The sequence below is a fragment of the Staurois parvus genome, unplaced genomic scaffold (assembly GCF_062004578.1).
Source record: "Staurois parvus isolate SC_StPar_1 unplaced genomic scaffold, SC_StPar_1.0 ptg000438l, whole genome shotgun sequence".
In the NCBI taxonomy this organism is placed as follows: domain Eukaryota; kingdom Metazoa; phylum Chordata; class Amphibia; order Anura; family Ranidae; genus Staurois; species Staurois parvus.
The window spans coordinates 5,937,773-5,961,414 of NW_028318234.1; the positions used below are offsets into that span (position 1 = coordinate 5,937,773).

General features: G+C 40.9%; 1 protein-coding gene and 1 pseudogene across 2 annotated transcripts in view; both read right to left on the bottom strand.

Annotated features, from left to right (window-relative positions):
• Positions 1 to 23,642, bottom strand: part of EGFLAM (EGF like, fibronectin type III and laminin G domains) — a 240,501-nt gene that overhangs the window by 82,026 nt on the left and 134,833 nt on the right. For both annotated transcript variants that reach the window (XM_089687830.1, XM_089687829.1), the window contains exon 7: positions 16,009 to 16,175. In XM_089687830.1, the coding sequence (XP_089543956.1) occupies positions 16,009 to 16,175 (167 nt within the window). The remainder of the gene's footprint in view (positions 1 to 16,008; positions 16,176 to 23,642) is intronic.
• LOC149454116 (U2 spliceosomal RNA) lies at positions 1,815 to 1,930 on the bottom strand (annotated as a pseudogene).

Here is a 23,642-nt window from a genome sequence, read left to right on the forward strand (position 1 = left end):
AATAAGAGTTACTATAATATATATAGTGCAAAGAAAATATCCCCCACACCATTACACCACCACCAGCCTGAATCGTTGATACAAAGCAGAATAGATCCATGCTTTCATGTTGTTTTTGCCAAATTCTGACCCTACCACCTGAATGTCACAGCAACCAGTCTGCCCATTCTGCTCTGACCTCTGACATCAACAAGGCATTTTCATCAACACAACTGCCGCTCACTGGATATTTTCTCTTTTTCAGACCATTCTCTGACAGATGATTGTGACTGAAAATCCCAGTAGATCGTTGGTTTTTTAAATACTCAGCCCAGCCTTTCTGGCATCAACAACCATGCCATGCTCAAAGTCACTTAAATCCCCTTTCTTCCCCATTATGATGCTAGGTTTAAACTTCACCACACCTAGATGCCTAAACAAATTGAGTTGCTGCCATGTGATTGGCTGATTAGCAATTTGAGTTACCAAGCAAGTGAACAGGTGTACCTAATAAAGTGGCCGGTGAACGTATATACAAAAAGATGGCTTGGGCAGTTTGGCAAATTGGAATAAGTTGGCCTACACTTGACGTTACTTGGGTAACAATGGTTTTTAGTTAGCTTCTTTATGGCTTAAATAACGCTGTACGTTGAGGAATACTGTTATAGGGGAACTCCACTTACATTTGTTTGCTTATTAAAATGAACACAAGGAAGATCTAGCAATGATAATAGATTTTCCCTCAACACCATATTGTTTGCAGGGTAGGCAATTTTCTCATTCTTCTACGCTGATCCTGTAGAAGTTAGATAAAGTGTACTATAAGCTTAGTACACACGATCAGAAAAACATACAAAAAATATCACTTTCAAATCTGATAATCTAATCATTAGTACACAGCTTTTGCCCAAAATTATTTGAAAAGACAAGCACAAAAATTTTTCTCGTACGATACCAGATCATACGATTTTCATTTAATCAGTACAGATTTTTTTTTTTTTTATTTAAGTCCGCAAACTACAACGAAAAAACCCGTAAGTGAATCACAAAAAAAGTGCAAGTGCAAAACACCACACGAAAAAGTGCACTTAGGGGTGTGCTTGTGTCCTACCCCTAACGAGGCTTGGACCACTTATCCTGATCCCCCGGGGCACGAAGCTCCTGATGGGGACAAGGTTCCCAATTGGTCCTCCTGGCCAAAAGGCCTGGTGGACCACCGTTCCTTGTGTCCAGTCGAAGCCGGACACTCAGTACTTGGTCAGGGGGCTCTCCCGAAGAAAAGCCCCCTAGGGATCAGGGGAGGAAGGAACCAAAAGGCCACACATCCTCCCCCTAGACTTCAGGGTAGGCCCGAGGACCCACACCCTACCATCCAGTGAAAACACACACATAAGCAAAGAAAAAGTGACAAAACGTGGGAGGTGTTAAATTAAATAAATAGAAAATAAAAAAGTGGTACCGTGCCAAATTGTGCACAGACCAGGCCCTGAGGCCTGTAGCAAAAATTGCCCTGAACTTAGCCAAAAGGCCTGGTCCTTAGGGCGCTGTGCAAAAAGAGTGTAAAAACAGTGACCATGTGCCATGTTCACACAGTGGGGTCCCACACCCAGGTGTTACTAGTGGCACCCCTGAGGGCGTCTACTCAGGGGGCACTGAGTTTGCGGACTTTCTGCCTTCTCAGCCCCTGGCCAGACAAGGTAGATCCATCCAAATCAGGAGGTACTGGGTCCTTCCAGTTTTCTCGGGGGAATTACTCCCAGGGCCCCAGCTTAACTTGTGGCGCTCCCCGGTTTCTGTCCCCCCGGTACTAGCCTTCCAGACCCCCATCATACCAGTGAGGGTACTATACAACAGCCATCCCCGCAAAGCTAGAATGGCCGGGAGCACCCCCACTGGACACTGATAAGAACAGATACTACACTTGATCTTAGCCAAAAGGCCGAGAAGCGATCAGTACAATCAGTACAGATTTTGTCCAAAAATACATTACATTACATTAATTCTGAATTTGTTTTCTGTTGTACGAGAATTTTCATAACATTAGTAACCTATTCATTTTCAATATGGAGACTAGCATGCAAAAAAACAAAAACAAAACAGACGGTCATTCGTCTGATATTCTGAAAAAATAGTCCAGATATTAGAAATATCTACCCTTGTAGTGGGCCTACTCCCCACACACTCAGCTCCAGCACTGCCCACTTCTCTCCAAAACTCTGGTCTGTGGGTGATCTCTCGTCTTCATCATGTAGAATGTAGGGCTTTTTGTATTGTATGTGGTGAGGGTGAGCATGCAACCACGGCCAAGAGCATCTTAGAGAGGAAGCTGTGGGGGAGTGGTTGTGCGGCTGGAGGGATCTTGCTGGAGTGTGGAACAAGATAAATATTTACCCCTTATTCTGGCACCCTTAGCCATAACGAGTATTTAACCCTTGCAGTGCAGGAGGGGCCCACTGTAATAGTAGGTTATTTTTTTTGTAATTCCTAAATTTGGACTTTATTTCCAGGCACATTTAAAAAAAATAAATAAATGCAGGTATGGTATTATTTAAAACACTAATACATGTTTTTAGAATGCAACCTGCATTGTACCTGAATTTGACTTGATTTCAGCTTCCTGTAGCAGCACTCCTGGAAGAGAGAGGCCCAGTACCTAGGCAGAACTTGGATTCACATATGCTGACAAGGAACATACTGACAGCAGGAGAGAGCAAAGTGAAGACCATGTCAGGTTTTTGCTGGTCCCGTACTGTCAATTAGTGACTGGGGGTGGAGAGATGACCTAGCAGTATTGCTTAACTGCAGAAACTTCAGGTCACCGCACTGACTGTGTTGGGGCTGTTTAAATTTTAGGACTAGAAGGACATGCATTGAAAGTATTTTAAGGGCTCATGTACACTGCAGCTCCTAAACTGACGTTCAGCAGCTTTTTTGCATTTTTGTTTTAGCAGCCCTGAACTCTCCCTAATGTTTTTCTATGTGCCCATGTACACATCATCATTTACAGGCAGTTGAGTTTACAGTCGTTTTTTTGAACGCACCAAACTTGCGTTCAGGGTAGATTTTAACGGCGTTTTAAACGCCAAACGCTTGTAAAAGCAGTTAACTGCGTTTATAAGCATTTGCGTTTAGAAGCGTTTTTTATCTGTTCCATGTCTAGATGATGTCAGAAGAGTTTTCCAAACACCCCGTGTACATGAGCCCTTACAGGTAGCAGTTTTCCTGGAGTTCACCTTTCATTTTTCATGTGTCTAATGCACACTTTGCCATGCATCCATGCACTTTGGGACCATTGCATAGGATTGCCATGTTGATGGTTACTAAATTAAGGTTTGTTCCCCTGTGATGTCAAGACCTACTTAGACCTTTGCCATACAGTAGAATAGGAAGAGTGAGAATAACATAAGAAAATAAAAAAAAATATTTTTTTCATACTAGTACATCATTTTATTAATGAAAAAACCATGTAAATGGAGGACCTCTTTAGAACAATACTGTAGCCTATCCACTAAGAACCTGAACATATTATACAAGTGGTACCATACAAAAATACAGTGCAGATACAAAAATACATTGAGATAAAGAAGCATTGCAGATCTTTTAAAATCAATACAATGAGCATTGAAAGTGAATTCAATTACACCATCTATAATAGGCCGTGTGCTTGGCAAGGACATAATGATTGCTTCACAAGGCTGATCGATGCAGTCAGCATGCACACCCCTATTATATTTATATCCTGCTTTTTATAACCTCCTCTTCACTATTGCTGCCTTTCATGAGAGATTGAAAGAAATAAACGGCGTACAGAACTGGCTCTCCCAAGAAAGGGCAAATTACTCCTGATTTCTGATTAGAGGAATTAATTTACAAACATGTGTAATTGCACTGTGCATTATGCAGGAGAAACGCCAAAGGAAAAAACTCTAGGTAGAATCAAAACTATTGAAGTTTGTTCAATGAAATAAATTGGAAGGTGCAATTTACAAGTTACAAATTGATTTTAATGATCATTCCCGTTTTATGAAAGGGCTAGAATCAAGAACTCTATCCAAAGTAAAAATAAACTGGTGTAATTAAATAGCAATTCCAGTCAAAATGAGAAAACCCTCTGGAATTATAAAGGTCTCGGTATACATGTAAAATATTTTTTTTCTTGACTGTAATTTATGTATGGGTGTCACAGCCCTCAGCCCCAGCAATGTGCCTAAATTCTGGTTGAATTCTCTCTGCAAATATCTCCTTCATAAAAGCAGCAGGTGGGAGAATCGGAAAGTACCATAGGATTGGGTGGCATCCAGGAGGAGTATGGCGTAAGCCATACTTCATCAAACATTTTTAAAAGCCCTTCTTGGGACAGAGGGAGGCTACTTGCTAAACTAGAATTTTTTTAATGAAAGGTTACCACCAAACAGGGGCCATGTTTGGAATGTGGTTAAAGGATACAAACACACAATCATAGAGCTCTTCTATGATTAAGGCTGGATCTTTTTTTTTTTTTTTCATTTAGTCGGTGGGTGGACTTTAACATTTAAACAGGTTCCTTCATCCACACAATTTTGGTGGATAGAAGAATCCTCCCTGAAACATATTCTGACTCTCCACAATCATAATGCATTGACCAGCATATAAAGCCCACTGGCTGTAGCCACTGATTGAGAAACATTTTCCAACAAACCCATTCTACAGAAGTTTGAACACTGACCACACACAGATGACAATTCATCTGGTTCCTGCTGAACCTGGCTGAATTTTGATCCATCTATGACCAGCTTGAGCCTATTGGGTGAAAAATGTTGGAGCGGTTGTCCCTTAAGGAACACAGAATCAGTCTACAAAGGACTTGGTGAAACAAACAGTTATTTCTTTAAAGCAAAAAAGGCGGAGCCCATCATGGCTGCATAGTGACAGCGAGTGTGGCGAGAAGATTCCTGGCTTGCTGTCACAGGGAGGCAGTGTATCCAGGAGAGGCTGCAGTAGTGGGAACATGTTACATGTTCCACCCTAAAAATAGGTGGAACACGTAACATGTACCCAAAGGTGAGCTTATCCTTTAAGTCCAATTGTTTTTCACGATGTTTACATACATTTTGCATTATTAATTTTTTGAGCCATTTGTACAATTAAGATACACTGTATGGAAAAACATTTGTGGACACCTGACCACCACAAATATATCAGCTCAATGGCTATTCCAATCCAGAAACAAGGACTTTAACATGAAGTTGGCCCTCTTTGTAGTTATAACAGATCCCACTCTTCTGGTAAGGCGTTCTACACAATAATGGAGTGTTTATGTAGGAATTTGTGTCTATTCAGCCAAAAGAACATTTGTGAGGTCAGGTACTTGTGTTGGATGAAGATACTTGGCTTACAATTTGCATTTAAATTAGGGCATTTAGTAAGGTTGAGGTCAGGGCTCTGTCCAAACTCATTAAACGCATATCTTTATGGAACTGGCTTTCTGCACAGTGGAACAGTCATGCTGGAACAGAAAAAGGCCTTCACCAAACTGTTACCACAAAGTTAGAAGCTCAAATTCAGCTAAAATGTCATGTGCCCTTCACTGGAAACACCAAAATTTAATACAATGGAGTGAAATCCACATACTTTTTTGCCATATTGTATATTACAATGTGAAATGTGCGTGTTATGCTAATATTTATGCAACCTCCTATGCAAACTCAACTTCCCATGTCACCTTGAACCTAATGTTGTTGTAAAATTTGTGAGCTTCAGTTTAGGGGTCAGGTTGCCTTCATTCATTTCTTCAAAAATGGTATTTTGCTTCATTACTTTGAGTGAATGATCTGAAACAAGTATAAGAAAAAACATTTCTGATTTACCTGATCCTAATGCTTGTTCAGGGTTGTAAGTTAATACCTGAAAACATTGAATTCAGTGGTTTATCATCACAGTTGGCAAACTAGCATTTTCAGAAGGAGATCACCAATGGCAGCCCCTGTAATTCTCTCTTGATAGGTTTACTTTAAAATGAACCTGTGGTCAGGCTATGGACATTGACATTTTACATCTCTTTAAGCAAGTGATAAATGAGTGTTAAAACAAGTTCTTATTGAACTCTGTAGCTACAGACACTGCATATGAATTCATCCTCAAATTTTACAGCAGAAGCATCCAAGTGATCTATTTTACCTTAGAGATTCAAAAGCTGGAAGGCTCTTGAGTTTCTTCTGGAAGTAGGGAGCAGAGGGAGGTGAGCTGCTAATCACTGCTTTAGTATTTCTGCTGTACACTTTGAGGATTAATTCCTCCTTAGTGCCTGCAGCTACAAAGATCAGTTATGATTTGTTTTAAAGGTTTAGTTCACCTTTACAGAAAAACTGGGGAAATCCTGAGCTGTCAGGGCTCCTGCAGCTGCTCCAGCAATTCAAGATTTTGAATTCCCCACTTCTCTCTCTTTTCTTCGTCAGCACTTTCAGGACAAACCAGATGGATTCTGACTGGTCAGTGCAATCCTTGTGACAGTGCTGACCAGTCAGAATCCATCTGGTTTGTCCTGGCAACTCTGAACGGAGAAGAGGGAGAACTGCATGGATGTCAAACCCCTGGACCGCTGGATTGGCTGCGGGAGCCCTGACAGCTCAGTATCACTGGAGAAAAGCACAGCAGGGGCTAGGGGGTGGGGATGGTGTCTGGGATCAGGTCCCCTTTACAGTTTTTCTATATAGGTGAACTAACACTTTAAAGCTCATCTACTGCTTGTTAAAGCAGAAGTATTTTCTTTTTGAAAAACACTGACTGGTAAACTTTTTATGATAGAAGCAACCGTGGCTATCTATTCTGTCATTATTGATTCCTCCTGCTTCTCAGTGTTTGTGCACATTGATCCACATATTGTATGTGCAGCTCAATGCACAGTTGCTCAATGCAAGGTTGTGTACCTAGACAATGTAACTCTTGTGTAGATGTACAGAAGTTATGTCATCCTGGTCTGGGCCAATCAAAAGGCTGAAGACACTGAACCTGAAAGAAAATGGAAGCACTAAGAAAAGGGGAGAGTACTGACATTGCAGAGCTGGAGGGCAACACTTGCAAGGTAAACCTGCAATAATTTGCTAATATGCTGTTCGTACTGGAATATTATGGCAAACATCTTCTGGGGGCCAACATTTTTCTGTTGTTGCAGTGGCTTATTTCCACTTTAGGGATATGTATCTACTTCATTGTGTATAGCTTGGCCATAGGTTCACTTTAGGGCTTGTTTACAATTATGGCATTCTCTGAAAAGCGATGGATCATTTTTCAGAAAGTGGTAATGTAGTGGCTGCCAAGCATTCAGAAGGCAATACTGTCACTGAACAGGGTTTTTGAGTGTGCTTGGCTTGCAGCTCAACAGACTATTTTTACTGATGACAACTGCCCTAAGGGTTAGATTAGAAGTAACTCAATTATTTGTGATTAGTGGCCCTTGAAGTGAATTATGAAAGGATCTTGCGGTTTCCTTTAGTATTGCCCATTGAGCTGCATTATATAAGACTTATACAGATGTCATAGGTTATACACCTGTCCCCTAAAGACATTCATTGACAATGAAACACATTGGGCGGAGTTTACTCATGACATCGTCATGCATGCCAATTCCAATGTGGCAGTGTCAGTTGTATGCTCGTTTCCTCTATCTATACCGTGCGTTCCCATACTCATTCAAATAAACAGCTTATCTGATGGTATTACATGATGGAGTCTGCTTTATTTTTTCCTTTCTCTGGGCATAATTAATGAGACATTATAAACCTGGCTGATAGAGTTGGTGATCTGTGCATTCCAAGCTGCTGCTGCTGAGATCATTGGTTCATCTAATATATGCTGCATTGACCTCCCATAGTTTGAAGGTCCTCCATTTTTGGTAAGGAGTTTGTGCAATGAGCATGTGGAGCATCACAAATGTGGCAGTGATTTTACATGCACCATTTTTGGGAATATAGTTTTAATATATAGATATCATATTAGTATTGTATATGCACCTATGCACTGTATTCATGTTTAAGTATTTTAGGAGCACCAAGATTGATATTTGTTTGGTGTTTGAATTTTGTGGAATTTATATTAATTTATTCACATTCATTTATTATTTTGATGCATTTTATATTAATTTTTTTCACATTTATGTATGTATTTATTTGATGGGCTTTATGTAATTTTCATTTTTTTTTTTCGATTAACCTATAAGCACTTAAAAGGGGCTGAACATTTATTTATGGTATTTAATTTTATATATCTTGTGTCATTTATTTACTCAATTGTTTGGCATTAATTGTCACTGCATTTATTATATCCAAAGCAACTGCATCATTTTTCATAGAAGACTAATGTATTGTACATATGACCCAGCACATATACTGGCAGACTGGAAAATGTTGGTCCATTTCCTTGTTTTCAGATTTGTGTGTTGGATTGTTCCTTTTTTTAAATCAATCTCGCCTTATTATAATTTTCAATTATTTAAAGACAAGATTATTACATAAAATCTTTTCATAAGTAAATGATTTTTGCACAGGGCAAGCAATGCAGAGAAGGGTTTGAATAACTTTTCAGGGCTTTAAAATACAGCTGAGAGGCTGTTTTTGTTTTTTGTACTTTGTTCTTTTTACACTGTTTTGCTGCGCAGAAATAACAAGTCTCACAAGGGAGCTTTATTAGTCCCCAAACATCGAAGTGTCATCCGCTATTTCTCTTGAAATGAAAATCAGCCTCTCGGGAAACAAAATACTCTGTTGCCATTTCTCCCAGGATCACACTTTAAATAATCATCACCTTCTTCCATGGTGTCTCATCACAGCCATAAGCAAATGTAGGAAAAGTTATGTATGATCTAATTTGCAAACAATCAGAGGCCGCCCATTCACTTTCACAAGCGCAAATAGAAAGTGTCTTTGTAGTGGAGATGCATTTTATGTCGGCGGCTGAATAATGAATAACATGTGGAAACAGCAAGGACACTTCCACCTTCTCTAGATTTGTTCTCATGAACAGCAATTGTACAAAGTTGTGTTATTTATTTTCAATTTGGGAATTATTTGTTCGGTGGAGGAGACAGATGGAAGCGACATTTTGTTAACCACTTGCCCTCCAGAGGATTCCTCCCCTCTCCTTTCTGACCAGGCCATTTGTTTGTGTTATGGCATTGCGTTACTTTAACTGACATTTGCGCGGTCATGCAACACAGCTCCCAAATGATATTTATGTCCTTTTTTTTCCCTCGCAAATGGAGCTTTTTTTTGTGGTATTTGACCACCTCTGCATTTTTTATTTTTTGCGCTATAAACAAAAAAAGACCAACAATTTTCAGAAAAAAAAACAATATTTTTTACTTTTTTGCTATTAACCACTTGTCTACCGGGCATTTTCACCCCCTTCCTGCCCAGGCCAATTTTCAGCTTTCAACGCTGTCGAACTTTGAATGACAATTGCACAGTCATGCAACACTGTACTCATATGAACTTTTTATAATTTTTTTGAGACAGATAGAGCTTTCTTTTGATGGTATTTAATCACCACTGGTGATTAAATTGTTTGCTAAACAAACCAAGAACTCTGTTATGGGTTTTGTCATCAGCCTAAAGTAGGGCTACCTCATGGGGTACTGTGATTCAGTCGATGGTGAGTGTAGTTCCACAGTGTCCCCACTAGTGCTCCCTAAGTAGCGCCCACACAGGCTAGAACTATTTCATCTTATATCTGCTGCAACCCTCCTTCTAATATCTATTCTAACTACACTGTAGAAGGAAGATTCTTATTTTTACCTATTCTCAAGGTGCTCTGGTCAAGTCACGTGATCGGCTCCCAGCGGCAGCTTCAGGAGAGAGGAGGGACATCTGACAATGGATGCCGCATAGTGAGCCTTTGGGGGACATTACCGCCCAGGCATTGCAGCTGTTGTTGGCAATCTCTCCTCTTCACTGAAGCCAGCCAGAAGTTAGAAGGGGGGTGGGAGCAGGTGAAGAGTACATAGTTCCATAGCCTGGAACTCTAAGCTCTAAATTCGAAGGAGAAGAATGGACATTTTTTCTCTAATATGTTAACAGTGAATGTAGTTTTCATATAGGAAAATCCATTCACTCTAGCTTGGGACCACAACTATGACTGTCAGGATGCCAAGTAGGAGGAGATCGGAGATCATACATTCCGGATATCATTTGCGCAATTTGAACCTAACAGGGTTCAGCTCATTTCTAGGTTCAGCACTGTCAAAATTCAAGCTGATGTGTCCAGGTAGGGTACCTAGAAAGTCTGAAGGACCCTCTGCACACTGGTATATACCCTTTGAAGCAGATTATGCATTAAATAGGGATATTTAGTTCACACATATTGCAATACATGCTTAAGCTGGCCAACTGCGTCAAAGTAAGTAGGGTACCTGTCACCTGCCCAATGCTATCACATAGGGGGGCTTGTTACCATTTTCTGATAGCAATAAACTTAAAGTGGTTCTAAAGCCAAAAGGTCATTTATCCTTTTGTATTGTGGTAAAAAAAATTCTATTAATTGTTCCCCACACCCCCTTTCCTAAATACTTACCTGAGTCCTGTAACTCTCCTACGCTGCTCCATCTGCAGAAGTGCTGGTTCTCTATCCCTGCTGCCACAGGTACAGAGGCAGCAGCAGGAACCAGTGGCTGAGCTGTGTGTGTCTATGGGTGCACACAAACCAGCTCAAGAGAGAGCCCACACACGGGTCCCCATACTAAGCAGCTTGCCATGGGGGTAAACTGAGAAGAGAAAGGTCAGAGAATGCCAGCGGGCGACCCCAAAAAAGGAGGAAAGGGGACGCTCTGTGCAATACTATTGAGAGTAGGTAGATAGGTAGAGTACAGAGTAGGTAAGTATAAACCTCTTTTTTTATTTTAGAAAAAAGACGAGCCTTTAGTATCACTTTAAGCGCATTTAATAAATTAAACACTGTTAAAAAAAAAGAAATACAATAATTCACTGAGGGCACACATGTATGGTTTATATTGTCATGTGCGCTAGAGTGAGAGCAATAATTCTAAATAGTTTGTGGTTAACCCTAAAGTGATGAGCTGTAAAGGTATTTAAAATGTAAGTTCACCTTTTTGCAAAAAGTGAACTAACACCCTACAGCCTTTCCTTGGATTTAGGTCCGAACGTTTACCAGGCCACGCCAAAACCTTCATTTTGTTATTTTTAAAAGGATTTTCTAGGTAACCATACAAGGAGAAGGCTATATCGTATTCTATTTAAGAGTCAAGCAACACTCAGCAAGGAATGCTCTCTGACATATTGTGTGTTTAAAGCATCATCATCTACAACCACACTCGACATTCATGGCTTTCAATAAGTTGTTTGTGTTATGTCAACCAGTTATGGCCATACTGAAAATAATACAAAAAAATCTTTATTAGAGAAATAGGAAAAAAATTATTATTTTGTAATCATTCCTTTCTTTACAGGAAATAAACATGTATTTTCAATGAACGTATATAATAAGCTGCTATTATCAAATTTATCTCAAAGGAATTTTTATGCAGCTTTTACATTTTTACTGCGCTATACTTTTATGATGGTTTATCCATATATTAGTAGGTGCTTCACTCAGTGACTATTTTTTATCTTTATTAGAGAAATAGGAAAAAATTATTATTTTGTAATCATTCACTCAGTGACTATTTTTTATCAGTACGTACAGAAAACTTGTTGAGGTAAACTAACGTTAAGCCACCTAGAGATTGCAGTACATTTATAGGGTGTTTGTGACTGTCATTCCTGCTGGATATTTAAATCATGATCATTCATTTTGTAGTAGCACTCTAGCAGTCAGGTTGCTAGGATGTTATGTAAGTTTAGTCTTTTAGGCTGCTCTGTAGTCATTGGAGCAGTTGTTCATTTCTTTTAGCTATTCTGAGTTTCACAGGCTACAGGTTGGATTTTAAAGTGTTACAAAACCACAACAGTAAAATCAGTCTGTATATGCAGTAAAGCATGCTTATTATACTCACTGTGGAACCCAAGGGGTTAATCCTCAGCACTGTGTAAAAAGGATGTTTGATCCTGACTTCTCTGATACTTCCAGTGTCTACTTCCAGTGTCTACTAAATATCTCCTGATAGAACAGAGGCTCTGGGGCAAGCTGCTCAGTTTCGTGTGTATTGCTAGAGAGTTTTTTTTTCTTGGGAGAGTGCATCAGCACAGGGCCAATCAGCACTGTCCAGACAGAGGGTCAGGGGTTCTACATCCTCCTACAGGAGAATGAAAACTCCTACAAGCTGTAACCAGTGCTCTGTTGGACCCTCAGGAGCATACAATCTAAGGTCTCTAACTCACATTCATACATACACATACTAGGGCCAATTCAGACAGGAGACAAATAACCAACCAGCAGGTCTTTGGAGTGTGGGAGGAGACCGGAGTTCCCAGAGGAAACCCACGCAAACTCAGGGAGAACATGCAAACTTCAGGCAGGTCGTGCCTTGGCTTAGATTCAAACCAACGACCCGAGTACTGCCAGGTAGAAGTGCTAACCATTTAGCTGCCTCTATATTCTGCTTTTTTGCGCACATTCACCAGATGTTCTCCTGCAGTGATCTAGTCTGTGCATAACCGCCACAAGATGTGTTCACATCTGGATGATCTGACCTCACATAACATGCTTGGTCAAAAAGGCTTTTGTCCCTTTATGTGGACTATTGAATTTCAGCCATTTCTTCCTGAACACTTTTCACTTGTAGTGGATATTCTTTATGGTTTTCAATTCTTCTTGCTCTTTTCCTCCTTTTTTTGGCACTCTTCTCCTCTCCTTTAAAATAGGTGCTGAATCACACCAGATATAGCCAGCATGTATATAAGAATCTTGCGATCATATGCATCAACATTCTCACTAGATGTTACTGCACTTCTGTGTGTTACCGAGTGTTGTGACATCATCCAAGCCCCGCCCTTACATATTTCCCCACAGGGATATGTGACTTCTTCAGGGAGTTTTACTGGATAGCATGCCGCTCATTCCTTATATAGACCTGATCGTGCAAGGTACTAAGGCATCAGCCAGTCCAAGACAACACAGTCCATGTCAAAGAGGAATCACAAAGCTTAGCCAGCAGTAGAGGTTTCTTTCCTGTCTCTGAAATTCACACAGAACACCGCAGCAGCTTTCAAGGGAACGATTGGTACCCCAAATTTAATTGCTCCTCCTTGCCTTCCAGAAAGTTCTGGAGCATGGGGAGTGTAGCAGGGCAAATGGACAGCATGAATATTTTTAATGCTGCAGCCAATCCCTGGGGAGGAGTGCTCAGAGGGTGGCTTAGGAGCACATACATAGTCTAAGCTGCAGAACAGCAGGGTCTTATCCAAAGGATTCTATCTGTTCAGGGAGGGGGTGGATACCTGCTACCTTCTGCCATTCTGCTGCTTCAAGTTGCTGTTCATCAAGGTCCAGGGGCCTACATCTGTGCAGGTACCGGACACCCCGAAACTTCACCTAAGGATCTGGTACACACTGGAAGGCACCTGGAGAAAGATGATTGGGTACAGCTGCTCTCCCTGGCCTTGTGAGTACTGGTTTGCTGTAAGATCCTAGTGACCAGGGGCAGACTGACCATTTGGAAACTCGGGCACTGCCTGAGGGCCCGGGTCAGTAGGGGGCCCCATGAGATGCCCATGGTACCTTTTTCATAGGCTTTTTTGAGTTTGGGCAAGGACACAGGGGCCCCATGATTCCCTATTGCCCGGGGGCCCTATGAGTTGTCAGTCCGCCCGTGCTAGTGACTATGTGCTATTGGGATTGCTGGGCCTTGTAGATCCTCTCCTGAGAAGTACAAACTGGCCAGACACAATATTCCCAAATGCACACATTCCTGAGAAATTGTTGTGAATCTCAGTTGATGCTTTAGCGACTACCGGCCTTGAACCATTCACATTTAAAGCGGAAGATATTTTACCAGCATACCAGGAATCTTCAAATGGGCCCAAAGCTTTATTCAGTGATCACATCCTATTTACAGAAGGAAGGTTTCAGAGCCACGCAGGACCCCTTCATCAATCATTGTCACATGTCAAAAAGCACCAAGAAATGGTTTATGATAAAGTGCTGGAGAGTACTGAACTGGCCAGCAATCTCCAGATGTCCAGATCTCAATTCCATAGAGCACCTGTGGAGAGATCTCAAAACAGCAGAAGGGAAAAGTAACCCTTCCAATCTGAGAGACCTGGAGCAGTTGTCAGAAAAGAGTGGTCTAAAATTCCAGTAGAGTGGTGCAAGAAATACATTGATGGTTACAGGAAGCGATTGATTTCAGTTATTTTTTTCTAAAGGGTGTGCTACCAAATATTAAATTGAGGGTGCCAATAATTTTGTCCAGTCCATTTTGAGGGTGTTGCATTGAAGGTGTCAAATTTGGCTTGTTGTTTCTCTACTTTTTTGTGTCATACAATACAAACAAAAGAAATAGACATGAGAATGCCTAAACATTTGTAATTGCAACAGTTTTCTGGGCGAAGTGGTGCATTATCTGATAGAAATGCTGGGGTGCCTATATTTTTGGCCATGACTGTATATTGGAATGCACAATTTCTGCATTCTTGTACATATGTTCCTCAATGTACACTCACCGGCCACTTTATTGGGCATACCTTGCTAGTACCAGGTTGGACCCCCTTTTGCCTTCAGAACTGCCCTAATTCTTCATGGCATGGATTCAACAAGGTGTGGGAAACATTCCTCAGAGATTTTGGTTCATATTGACATGAGTTACTGTTACCTTTCTATCATCTCTAACCAGTCTGCCCATTCTCCTCTGACATCAACAAGGCATTTTCGTCCACAGAACTGCTGCTCACTGGATATTTTCTCTTTTTCGGACCATTCTCTGTGGTTTACAGAGATGGTTTTGAGTGATATCCCAGTAGATCAGCAGTTCTTTGAAATACTCAGACTAGCCCGTCTGGCACGAACAACCATGCCATGTTCAAAGTTACTTAAATCCCCTTTCTTCCCCATTCCGATGCTCAGTTTGAACTTCAGAAAATCATCTTCACCACATCTAAATGCCTAAATGCATTGAGCTGCTGCCATGTGATTGGCTGATTAGCAATTGGTGTTAAGCAATTGAACAGGTGTACCTAATAAAGTGGCCAGTGATTGTAAATGGCCCTAAACATAGTACCGTTTGACACAGAATCCAGGATATGCATATTTCAGGCTGCCATTGACTTTGACATGCTGCTGGCAGGGAGACTGGACTGAAAACATCAGGATTTGGTGCACATAAGCTAAACTACCCATGCGCATGTAACCCAGGACAGCAGTAATGTGACAACAGATTGAATGAAACTCTAGATTGATATAAATACTCAAACCTGCATCAGTTTATGTCAAACTTGTACTTTGCCAATTCAGTGCAAAGACCCAAAAAAATATCAAGTACTTCTGGGTACAGAGAAACATATGACCCAACTTTGTTGATTTCTATTTAAATGCATTGACAAAGTACAGGTTATTTTAAGGTTGCATTTCCAAGTCTGACTGTGGTGTTTGTGTGTATTTTACAAAAAGTAGAAAACTTTGAAAGACTATAGATTCTCTTGAATTACAGGATCATTCTCTGAAAACTTGGCTTATTACAGCACAATGATATTCTTAAGGTCACAGACACATTGCAATGCTTCAATCATGGACAGGTTAAATGTTAAGAGTTCACAGTGAAAGACCATCCAATTTCAAGCCTTGAATGTCCCCTTATGTTGTCCTCCACAGTGTGATTCCATCTATTAATAATGCAGAAGGTGACAACAGCAGTGGCCAGTGATCCAAATATAAGCGTGAATGTAACCCCCAGGAGGGAAAGCTTCTAAAGGATTAGTATTTGTTCTGAAGTCTGGAAAATATTACCAATAGCTCGGATTTAATAATCTCCAGCACGGCCACTACACTACGTGGGAGCTGAATGTAGCCAGGAGCTATTTGTTGCTTCAGAAGTGAATTTTCTGCCAGCTCTAAGTTACAAACTTCTTTAAAAAAATAAAAATAAGGATATTTCTGAATTTTACTTACGGAAGGTCCTGATAACTTCGCTAGGAATGCTGAGTAAACTTTCTCCAAAGGAATTCACTGCCTTTACAGCAAACTGGTATTTGGTGTCGGAAATTAATCCTTTCAGAACCATGGAGTCCATCTGCACACGCTCTGTTATGGCAACCCACTCACTGTCAAGATCTGGCCTAGACAACAATGGAAAACGTGTTAAGATTCATTAGTGTTTGTTTTACTGAAAGAAGATGTCTGTGAAACTTCTCTTTATTCAGGTCGTGGTGTAGATCAGGGGTCCCAAACTGCGGCCCGTGGGCCAGATGTGGCCCTTTGCCTGCCTTTATTTTGCCCTTGTGGCACTTTTCCTTCTGCCCTTGTGGCACTGATATGAGGCACTAGTCTTTCCACTGACACCAACAATGAGGTACAAGTACATCCACTAAAACCAAAGATGGGGCACTATTCCTTCCAGTGACACCAATGATGGGGCACTATTCCTCCCACTGATGCCAAGGATGAGGCAATATTCCTCCCACTGATACCAAAGATGGGGCACTATTCCTCCCACTGATACCAATGATGGGGCACTATTCCTCCTACTGACACCAATGATGGGGCACTATTCCTCCCACTGATACCAATGATGGGGCGCTATTCCTCCCACTGATACCAATGATGGGGCGCTATTCCTCCCACTGATACCAAAGATGGGAAACTATTCCTCTCACTGGCACCAATGATGGGGCACTATTCCTCCTACTGACACCAATGATGGGGCACTATTCCTTCCACTGATACCAATGATGGGGTGCTATTCCTCCCACTGATACCAATGAGGGGCACTATTCCTCCTACTGACACCAATGATGGGACACTATTCCTTCCACTGATACCAATGATGGGGAATTATTCCTCTCACTGACACTAATGATCTCATTTTTTTTCGACCACTGACCACCAAGCCTATAGCATTGTTTACACCCAGCAATGCCAGGGCATTTTCTACTCCCGCTGGCCACAGTCCAGTCCCCTTAATATCTGAAGGACAGTAAACTGGCCCTTTATTTCAAAAGTATGGAAACCCCTAGTATAGATAGTACATCATAATATTAAAAAGCCCCAAATAATGGGAGTTTAGTTCAACACACGAATAACATGATAAAATGTCAACTTTTTAAATATAATATAATATAAAATGTCACCAGGACAGAGGAAATCTTCTTGCCCACATAAAATAATTGGTTGTTCAATTACCCCAATTTAGACATACTGTATGTACTATATATTTGTAAGGCAAAAACAGCAGATTTCTATGTAATACAAGTGCAGGTGATAGACCACATCACAAATATCTGTTCCAAAGCTGAGAAATTCAAAAAGCTCTGTGAGCAGGAGACTTTTTGAATATTTTCCTTGAACACCCTTCATCCTACAAGGTGTAATGAGGAAATAGAAACCAATACAGTCATTTAACCTCCCTGGCAGTATGATTATTTCAGATTTTTGGTGCTGAAAGCAGTACCATTATTCTGCATGGAAATATGTAGTTTTTTTTTTGTAGGCTGTAATATTTAGGAATAACTCACTGAAATCTGTCCGAACAAGAGTCTAGTAAACATCCCGGGTATGATAAAATTTGAAACACAAAATCATAAATTATAATTTAATAAATAATCATAAAAAATAATAATATAATAATACATTTAATTTAATAATATAATCAAACCAAAAACACTGAAATTTGAAATATAGCGCCAAGTTCGCACATTGCTGAGCAAAGTCGCAAAATTGTTTTCAGTCTCTGATGGCGAATTTCTCCACGAATCATTATCACTCAATTCTGCAAGTCGTTCTGATTTACTATCGCTGTTCTCTAGCTGATCTAAACGCGCTTTTGACCTAAAGGGACGCTTTTTTAGACGCCGTGGACTTTTCTAAGTTTCCAGGCAGAAAGAACATTCAAAATGCAGACAGGAGACAGGACAAAGCACTCGGGACAAAATGTATGTGAAATGGGTTGAAACAGCAATGTTTTACTATGAAAAATCGTTTTGAAAAAAATGAAGTTTTTTAAAATTTTCAAATTTCCCGCCGCCAGCGGCGGCGCCCGTACGTCCCGACGTCACAGGGACCGGAACACAGGAGCCAGATGCCGGCATCTGCCGGAGGAGATGGCCGGGGACGCTGCAGGGGACACATCGCAGGAGCGAAGGACAAGGTAAATGCTGCAGGGACTCCCTATGCAGCGCTGCATGGTAAGCCCGAGTGTAGCTCGGGGTTACCGCTTTTGGTACAGACATTTTACCCCGAGCTACACTCAGGAATACCGCTAGGGAGGTTAAATGAGCCTGGTTATACAATTCAATCTCTTATAGTTTATTTTAACTTAATTTTATTTTTTTAGTTCTTTTTATTTCATTTGTTTCACATTTACAGTGGTTTTTGATTTTTTGTCTCCACATCATTGACACATTATTCAATTGTCCACTTTTATTATTTCATTACCAGCTATTTTAGTGTTGTTTGTTTTTTTTAATTGTTTCTATTTTTTTCTGTTTTAATGTCTTTTGATCCTTTACCTTTTGCGGATTCTTCATTTGCTTCTTTAGAACATGATTGTTACAACTTTTTTGTAGATCTTTCCCAGAGAGGGTATTACTTAACAAACAAGGTTTTAAAATCTAAAGCGGAGGTTCAGTCTGTAAAAAAAAAAATTTTAAATCAGCAGCTATAAATCCTATAGCTGCTGGCTTTTAATAAATACACACTTACCTGTCTCAGGATCCAGCACCGTCCTCACCCGGGCTAGTTCTTCACTATCCTCTAGGTATCTGGTGTCTCTAGGTTCCTAACTGTGGGCAGCTGGCTGTGCGGCTTCACAGCCGGGTGCCCACTGAGCATGCGTGCCGTGCATTGTGAATGGTCCCACAGTCTTCTTGGACTTGTCACGTGTCCCAGAAGACTGGGGGAAGAGAGGATGGAAGGAGAACTTCTGCTCAGATTGCTTAGGTCTAGTGGGAGCGGGTACCCGTCAAAATTATGTACCTACCCGTCCTTCAAAATTACATGACAAGTTAGGCAGAGAAGGGTGGTATAATGTCTTAAAGTGGATCTTCCCCTTTTGGGTGGAGATGTGTTCACACTCCAGACTCTCCAGGGGCATGAACTTCTCAGCTGTGTAATACCTGGGGAAAGGATATATTATGTACGGCACTTTTAGAGCTTACATCCACCATCTCATATCCTTCACTACAAGACACCAATGGAGGATTTTGAAACCTTCTGTTTTGCAGCACATTGTTTGAAAAAAAAAATTGTAGCCAAGTGCAAGAACAGCATGTGCCTAAACTACCTTACATTTTATCACTCACATTCATCACACCCCCTATTATCAATGATAAAATATAAGTTAGGTGTACACCATCCAGGCCTATTATCTCTAATTATAACTGTCTTGCTACTAGCTAATTTTACACATCTGTGCCATGTTTGGTCTATTATGTCTTGTAAAACACTTGCCTGTACTCTTTGTCTCTAGTACATTTTGCCCTATTATCAATGATTGAAACTGTCCCACTGCTGCCCAATTTTATAGTGCTATATCCTATGCAGGACATCTTCATTTTTTAACTAAAGCCCCAGCCTGTGCTTTTTGTCTCTAGGAAATTTAGGCCTAGCCTTGTTATTTAAAACTTTCCTGCTCCTAGCCAATTTTAAACTGTTGCTCCAAGCAAGCTCTCCTCCCTTCCCGCAGTCTTCTGGGACACGTGACAAGTCCAAGAAGACTGCGGGACCATTCACAATGCATGGCACACTTGCTTAAAGAGCGAGAAATTAGACTGCTGCAGTGAACTACTAGACAATTCAATCCACCAATCAAAGCAGGTCCATTACTTTATATGTGTAAATTATAGCTGGACCTTGATATTTGAACATACTAGTAGAGCTTAGTACCAAGTTCAGTTATAAACACATAACTGCATTAACCTCCCTGGCGGTATTCCCGAGTGTAGCTCGGGGTAAAATTTCAGTACCAAAAGCGGTATCCCTGACATACACTCGGGCTTACCATGCGGCGTTGCTCTGGGAGTCCCTGCAGCACTTACCTTGTCCTTCGCTCTCGCAATGTGTCCCCTGCAGCGTCCCCGGCTATCTCCTTCGGCCGATGCCAGCATCCGGCTTCCGTGTTCTGGTCCCTGCGAGCGTTGGGACATACGGGGGCCAGAACCGGAGGCAAATTTAAAAATTTTAGAAACTGTAATTTTCTAATAAACGAATATGACATAGTAAAACATTATTGTTTCAAAGCATTTCACATACATTTTGTCCCGAGTGCTTTGTCCTGTGCCCTGCCTGCATTTTGACTGTTCTTTCTGCCTGGAAACTTAGAAAAGTCGCTTTAGGTCAAAAGCGGTTTTAGACCAGCTAGAGAACAGCGATAGTAAATCAGAACCACTTGCAGAATTGAGTGATAATGATTCATGGGGAAATTTGTCATCAGACACTGAAAACGATTCTGCGACTTTGCTCAGCGATGTGCGAACTTGGCGCGATATTTCAAATTTTGAGTGTTTTTGGTTTGATTATATTATTGAATTAAATGTATTATTATATTATTATTTTTATGATTATTTATTAAATTATAATTTATGATTTCGTGTTTCAGGTTTTATCATAACCGGGATGTTTACTAGACTCTTGTTCGGACAGCTTTCAGTGAGTTATTCCTAAGAATTACAGGCCTACAATGTAAAACGCCAAATTTCCATGCAAAATAATGGTACTGCTTTCAGCACCAAAAATCTGAAATAATCATACCAGGGAGGTTAACGGACGTTTTTAACATTTGCCTGGAGCTCAGCCTAACACAGAAGATATTGGTCCAAGAAAACAGCACTGTAAGAATTTGAGTAATATTCATTCCCAAGGAGGTATACCTTTAATTGGTGTAAGATAAATCCTAAATGAATGACATGAAATGGCAGCCAGGATGGTGCGGTGGCACCGTCTGCTCCTCAAGAGTCTCAAGCAGGGAGAAGAATTCCGTTGCAGTATGCGGCTGAGTCAGCCGGGGATTGTGGCGATCCGGACGTGACATCACCGAGACTTGATAAAGCGCAAGCATGCAAAACGCGTTGTCATGGTTATCAGCTCTGTTTGCGTTCCAGGGCCAGGATCTAGGAATCAAATCTTGAACAGGAGGGGGCAACTGGTGCGGGGGGGGGAATCACAGGGATTGATTCCCTGTATGGCTCTCCCTGCAGCAGCTTGAGGCTGGCATCATCTCCTCTCCCTCCCACCAGCTTTCAGCTGCTGCAGGGGAGAACTACAGGGGATCTGTTCTAGTGAATGTCCTCCACAACACCGATCATTTCTCCTGTAAATAATCTCCTTCCGCTTGCTGCCAGGCCCCCACTGTGTGCCCCTCCAGCAGCGCTAACTGCTTCTTCTTCTTCTCACCCTCCCACCAACTGCTGCAGGATATGGGAAATTGTTTCAGAATGGAGAGCGGGTCAGGTAGGCTGTATGGGGCCCCGTGATTTCTAACCGCAGCCCTGCAATAGGCACATATCAGGAATATGAAATTTTGGGTTGACATATTCTTTAACTTGTTGATGAAATTTCAAAAAGTAATCTTCCATTTTTGCAAATCTGCAGCTTTCTTTAACACAATACCTGGTAATCCTGTCATGAAGGTCCTTGTTCACGCACTCTCAGTTATAGAGTTACATTGCTCTCCTTGTCTCCCATTTGTGGTCAACCTGTCATATGCTCTTCCAATGCTGACTACAAGTGACCATTTCAACACTCAATACTCAGACATGGTCCACTGCTAACGTGTTACTAAGTGTTTCTGAGAAATGTCATAGAATGCTGCAATGCATGTAGAGAGGAAGCTTTTAGGATGCACAAGATCAGAAGCACCAGGATGCAGCAAAGCTGGGATAAAGTGAAAACAAACTTATATATATATATGTATATATATATATATATATATATTATATTATTATTATTATACAGTATTTATATAGCGGCAAAAGGTTTGCTCAGTGCTGTACATTGTAGTGGGGGACAGTACATGGGTCAATACAGTAACAAAACAATACACGAGGGGTTCGAGGGCCCTATATATATATATATATATATATATTAAAAAGGAGGGAATTTTAATGATACACAGTACTTGTTACTCAGATAGGTTTCTACTTTAAACACTAGTAGCCCTTAACACAGCCTTTATCTAGTACTAAAGTGCCGTTTTGTGATGTGGTCTCCAATGGACAGTCCAACTACATTAAGCACAGTAGGTGGGGGCATGGTGATGGGAGCTTTTATTTACTGCTTTATTAATTATTTTCAGTGCAGAATCTCTTTAAATATTTTCCTGTTGTTGAATGAGTCGGTTGGCAAAACACTTGAGAAGAACATCCATTTACAGTCATTAAATGTGGATGTGTCTCTGGAGAATTCCTCCAAAGGGAAAAGAATTTATACTTCTTAGTGTCAAAAGATCAGTACACAGAATCATCTTAGAGGATCAGTATGAAAGTAAAGACTTAGAAACCAGTAAAAATATTTTCATCTTTCCCAGCTCAACACTAGACGGAGAACTTTTTTCCCTTAAAATACTTTGAGGAGTTTTTTTTTACATAAACTCAGCGTTGCATTTCATTTAATTTACGAAATTCTCCGTCTGTCTAGTTTGAAGTGGGATTTACATGTGACCTAAATTATCACTGCAACTAAATTATCACAGAGACTAAATTATCCCTGAGACCTAAATTATCACAGGATCTATCAGTTAATATTTTTTAATTTAATTTCATATCCTTGTAATTAATTAAATTCACCTTTATAACACTTTATATCTGTGACATCTTTCCTGTGCTATCTTCGTTTTCTCAAATACAATTTATAACGTGCTCCAGCTTTTCCTAATACTTTACTTTGCAGCTCTTCTGCATGTACAGCATGATTGTGAAATCACCCCAAGGCAGGTGTAGGCAACCTTGGCATTCCAGCTGTTGTAGAAGTACAACTTTCATGAGACATTGCAACACTCTGACAGCCATAGGTATAGCTCTCAAAGACAGAGGCATGTTGGCATTTGTAGTGTAACCGCAGCTGGAGTGCGAAGGTTGCCTTCCCCTGCCATAAGGCCTCATGTGCATAAATGTTTAGAGCAGCCATTCTTAACCAGGGTTCTGTGGAACCATAGAACTCCTCTAGATGTTGCTACGGGTTCCAGGGTCGGTGCTAGACTATTTTGCGCTCTAGGCAAGGCCAGCTACTTGCACCCCCCCACCCCCCAACTGTTTAAAACCTGTAAAAAATATGAAATTAACAAAACACGAAACTGCTAAATTTATTTTAATTTGCAAAAATAAGTGCCATAAGATGCCACCAGCACCAATATTACAGACAAAATCAGTGTCACAGATGGACTGTATCTGTGGCTGATAGTGGCAGGGTGACAGTGGCAGTGAGTGGAGGATGATGGATCCACTCACTGACAGATCCCAGGCTGGAATTCCCCAAGCAAGGGGGGAGATAAAACGCTGTGACAGCAGGCAGCTGAACTGAGCGATCCCACACAGTGACAGATCACAGCACCACCAACACTGACACAGATCAACAGGTCCAGCAGGCACTAGAAG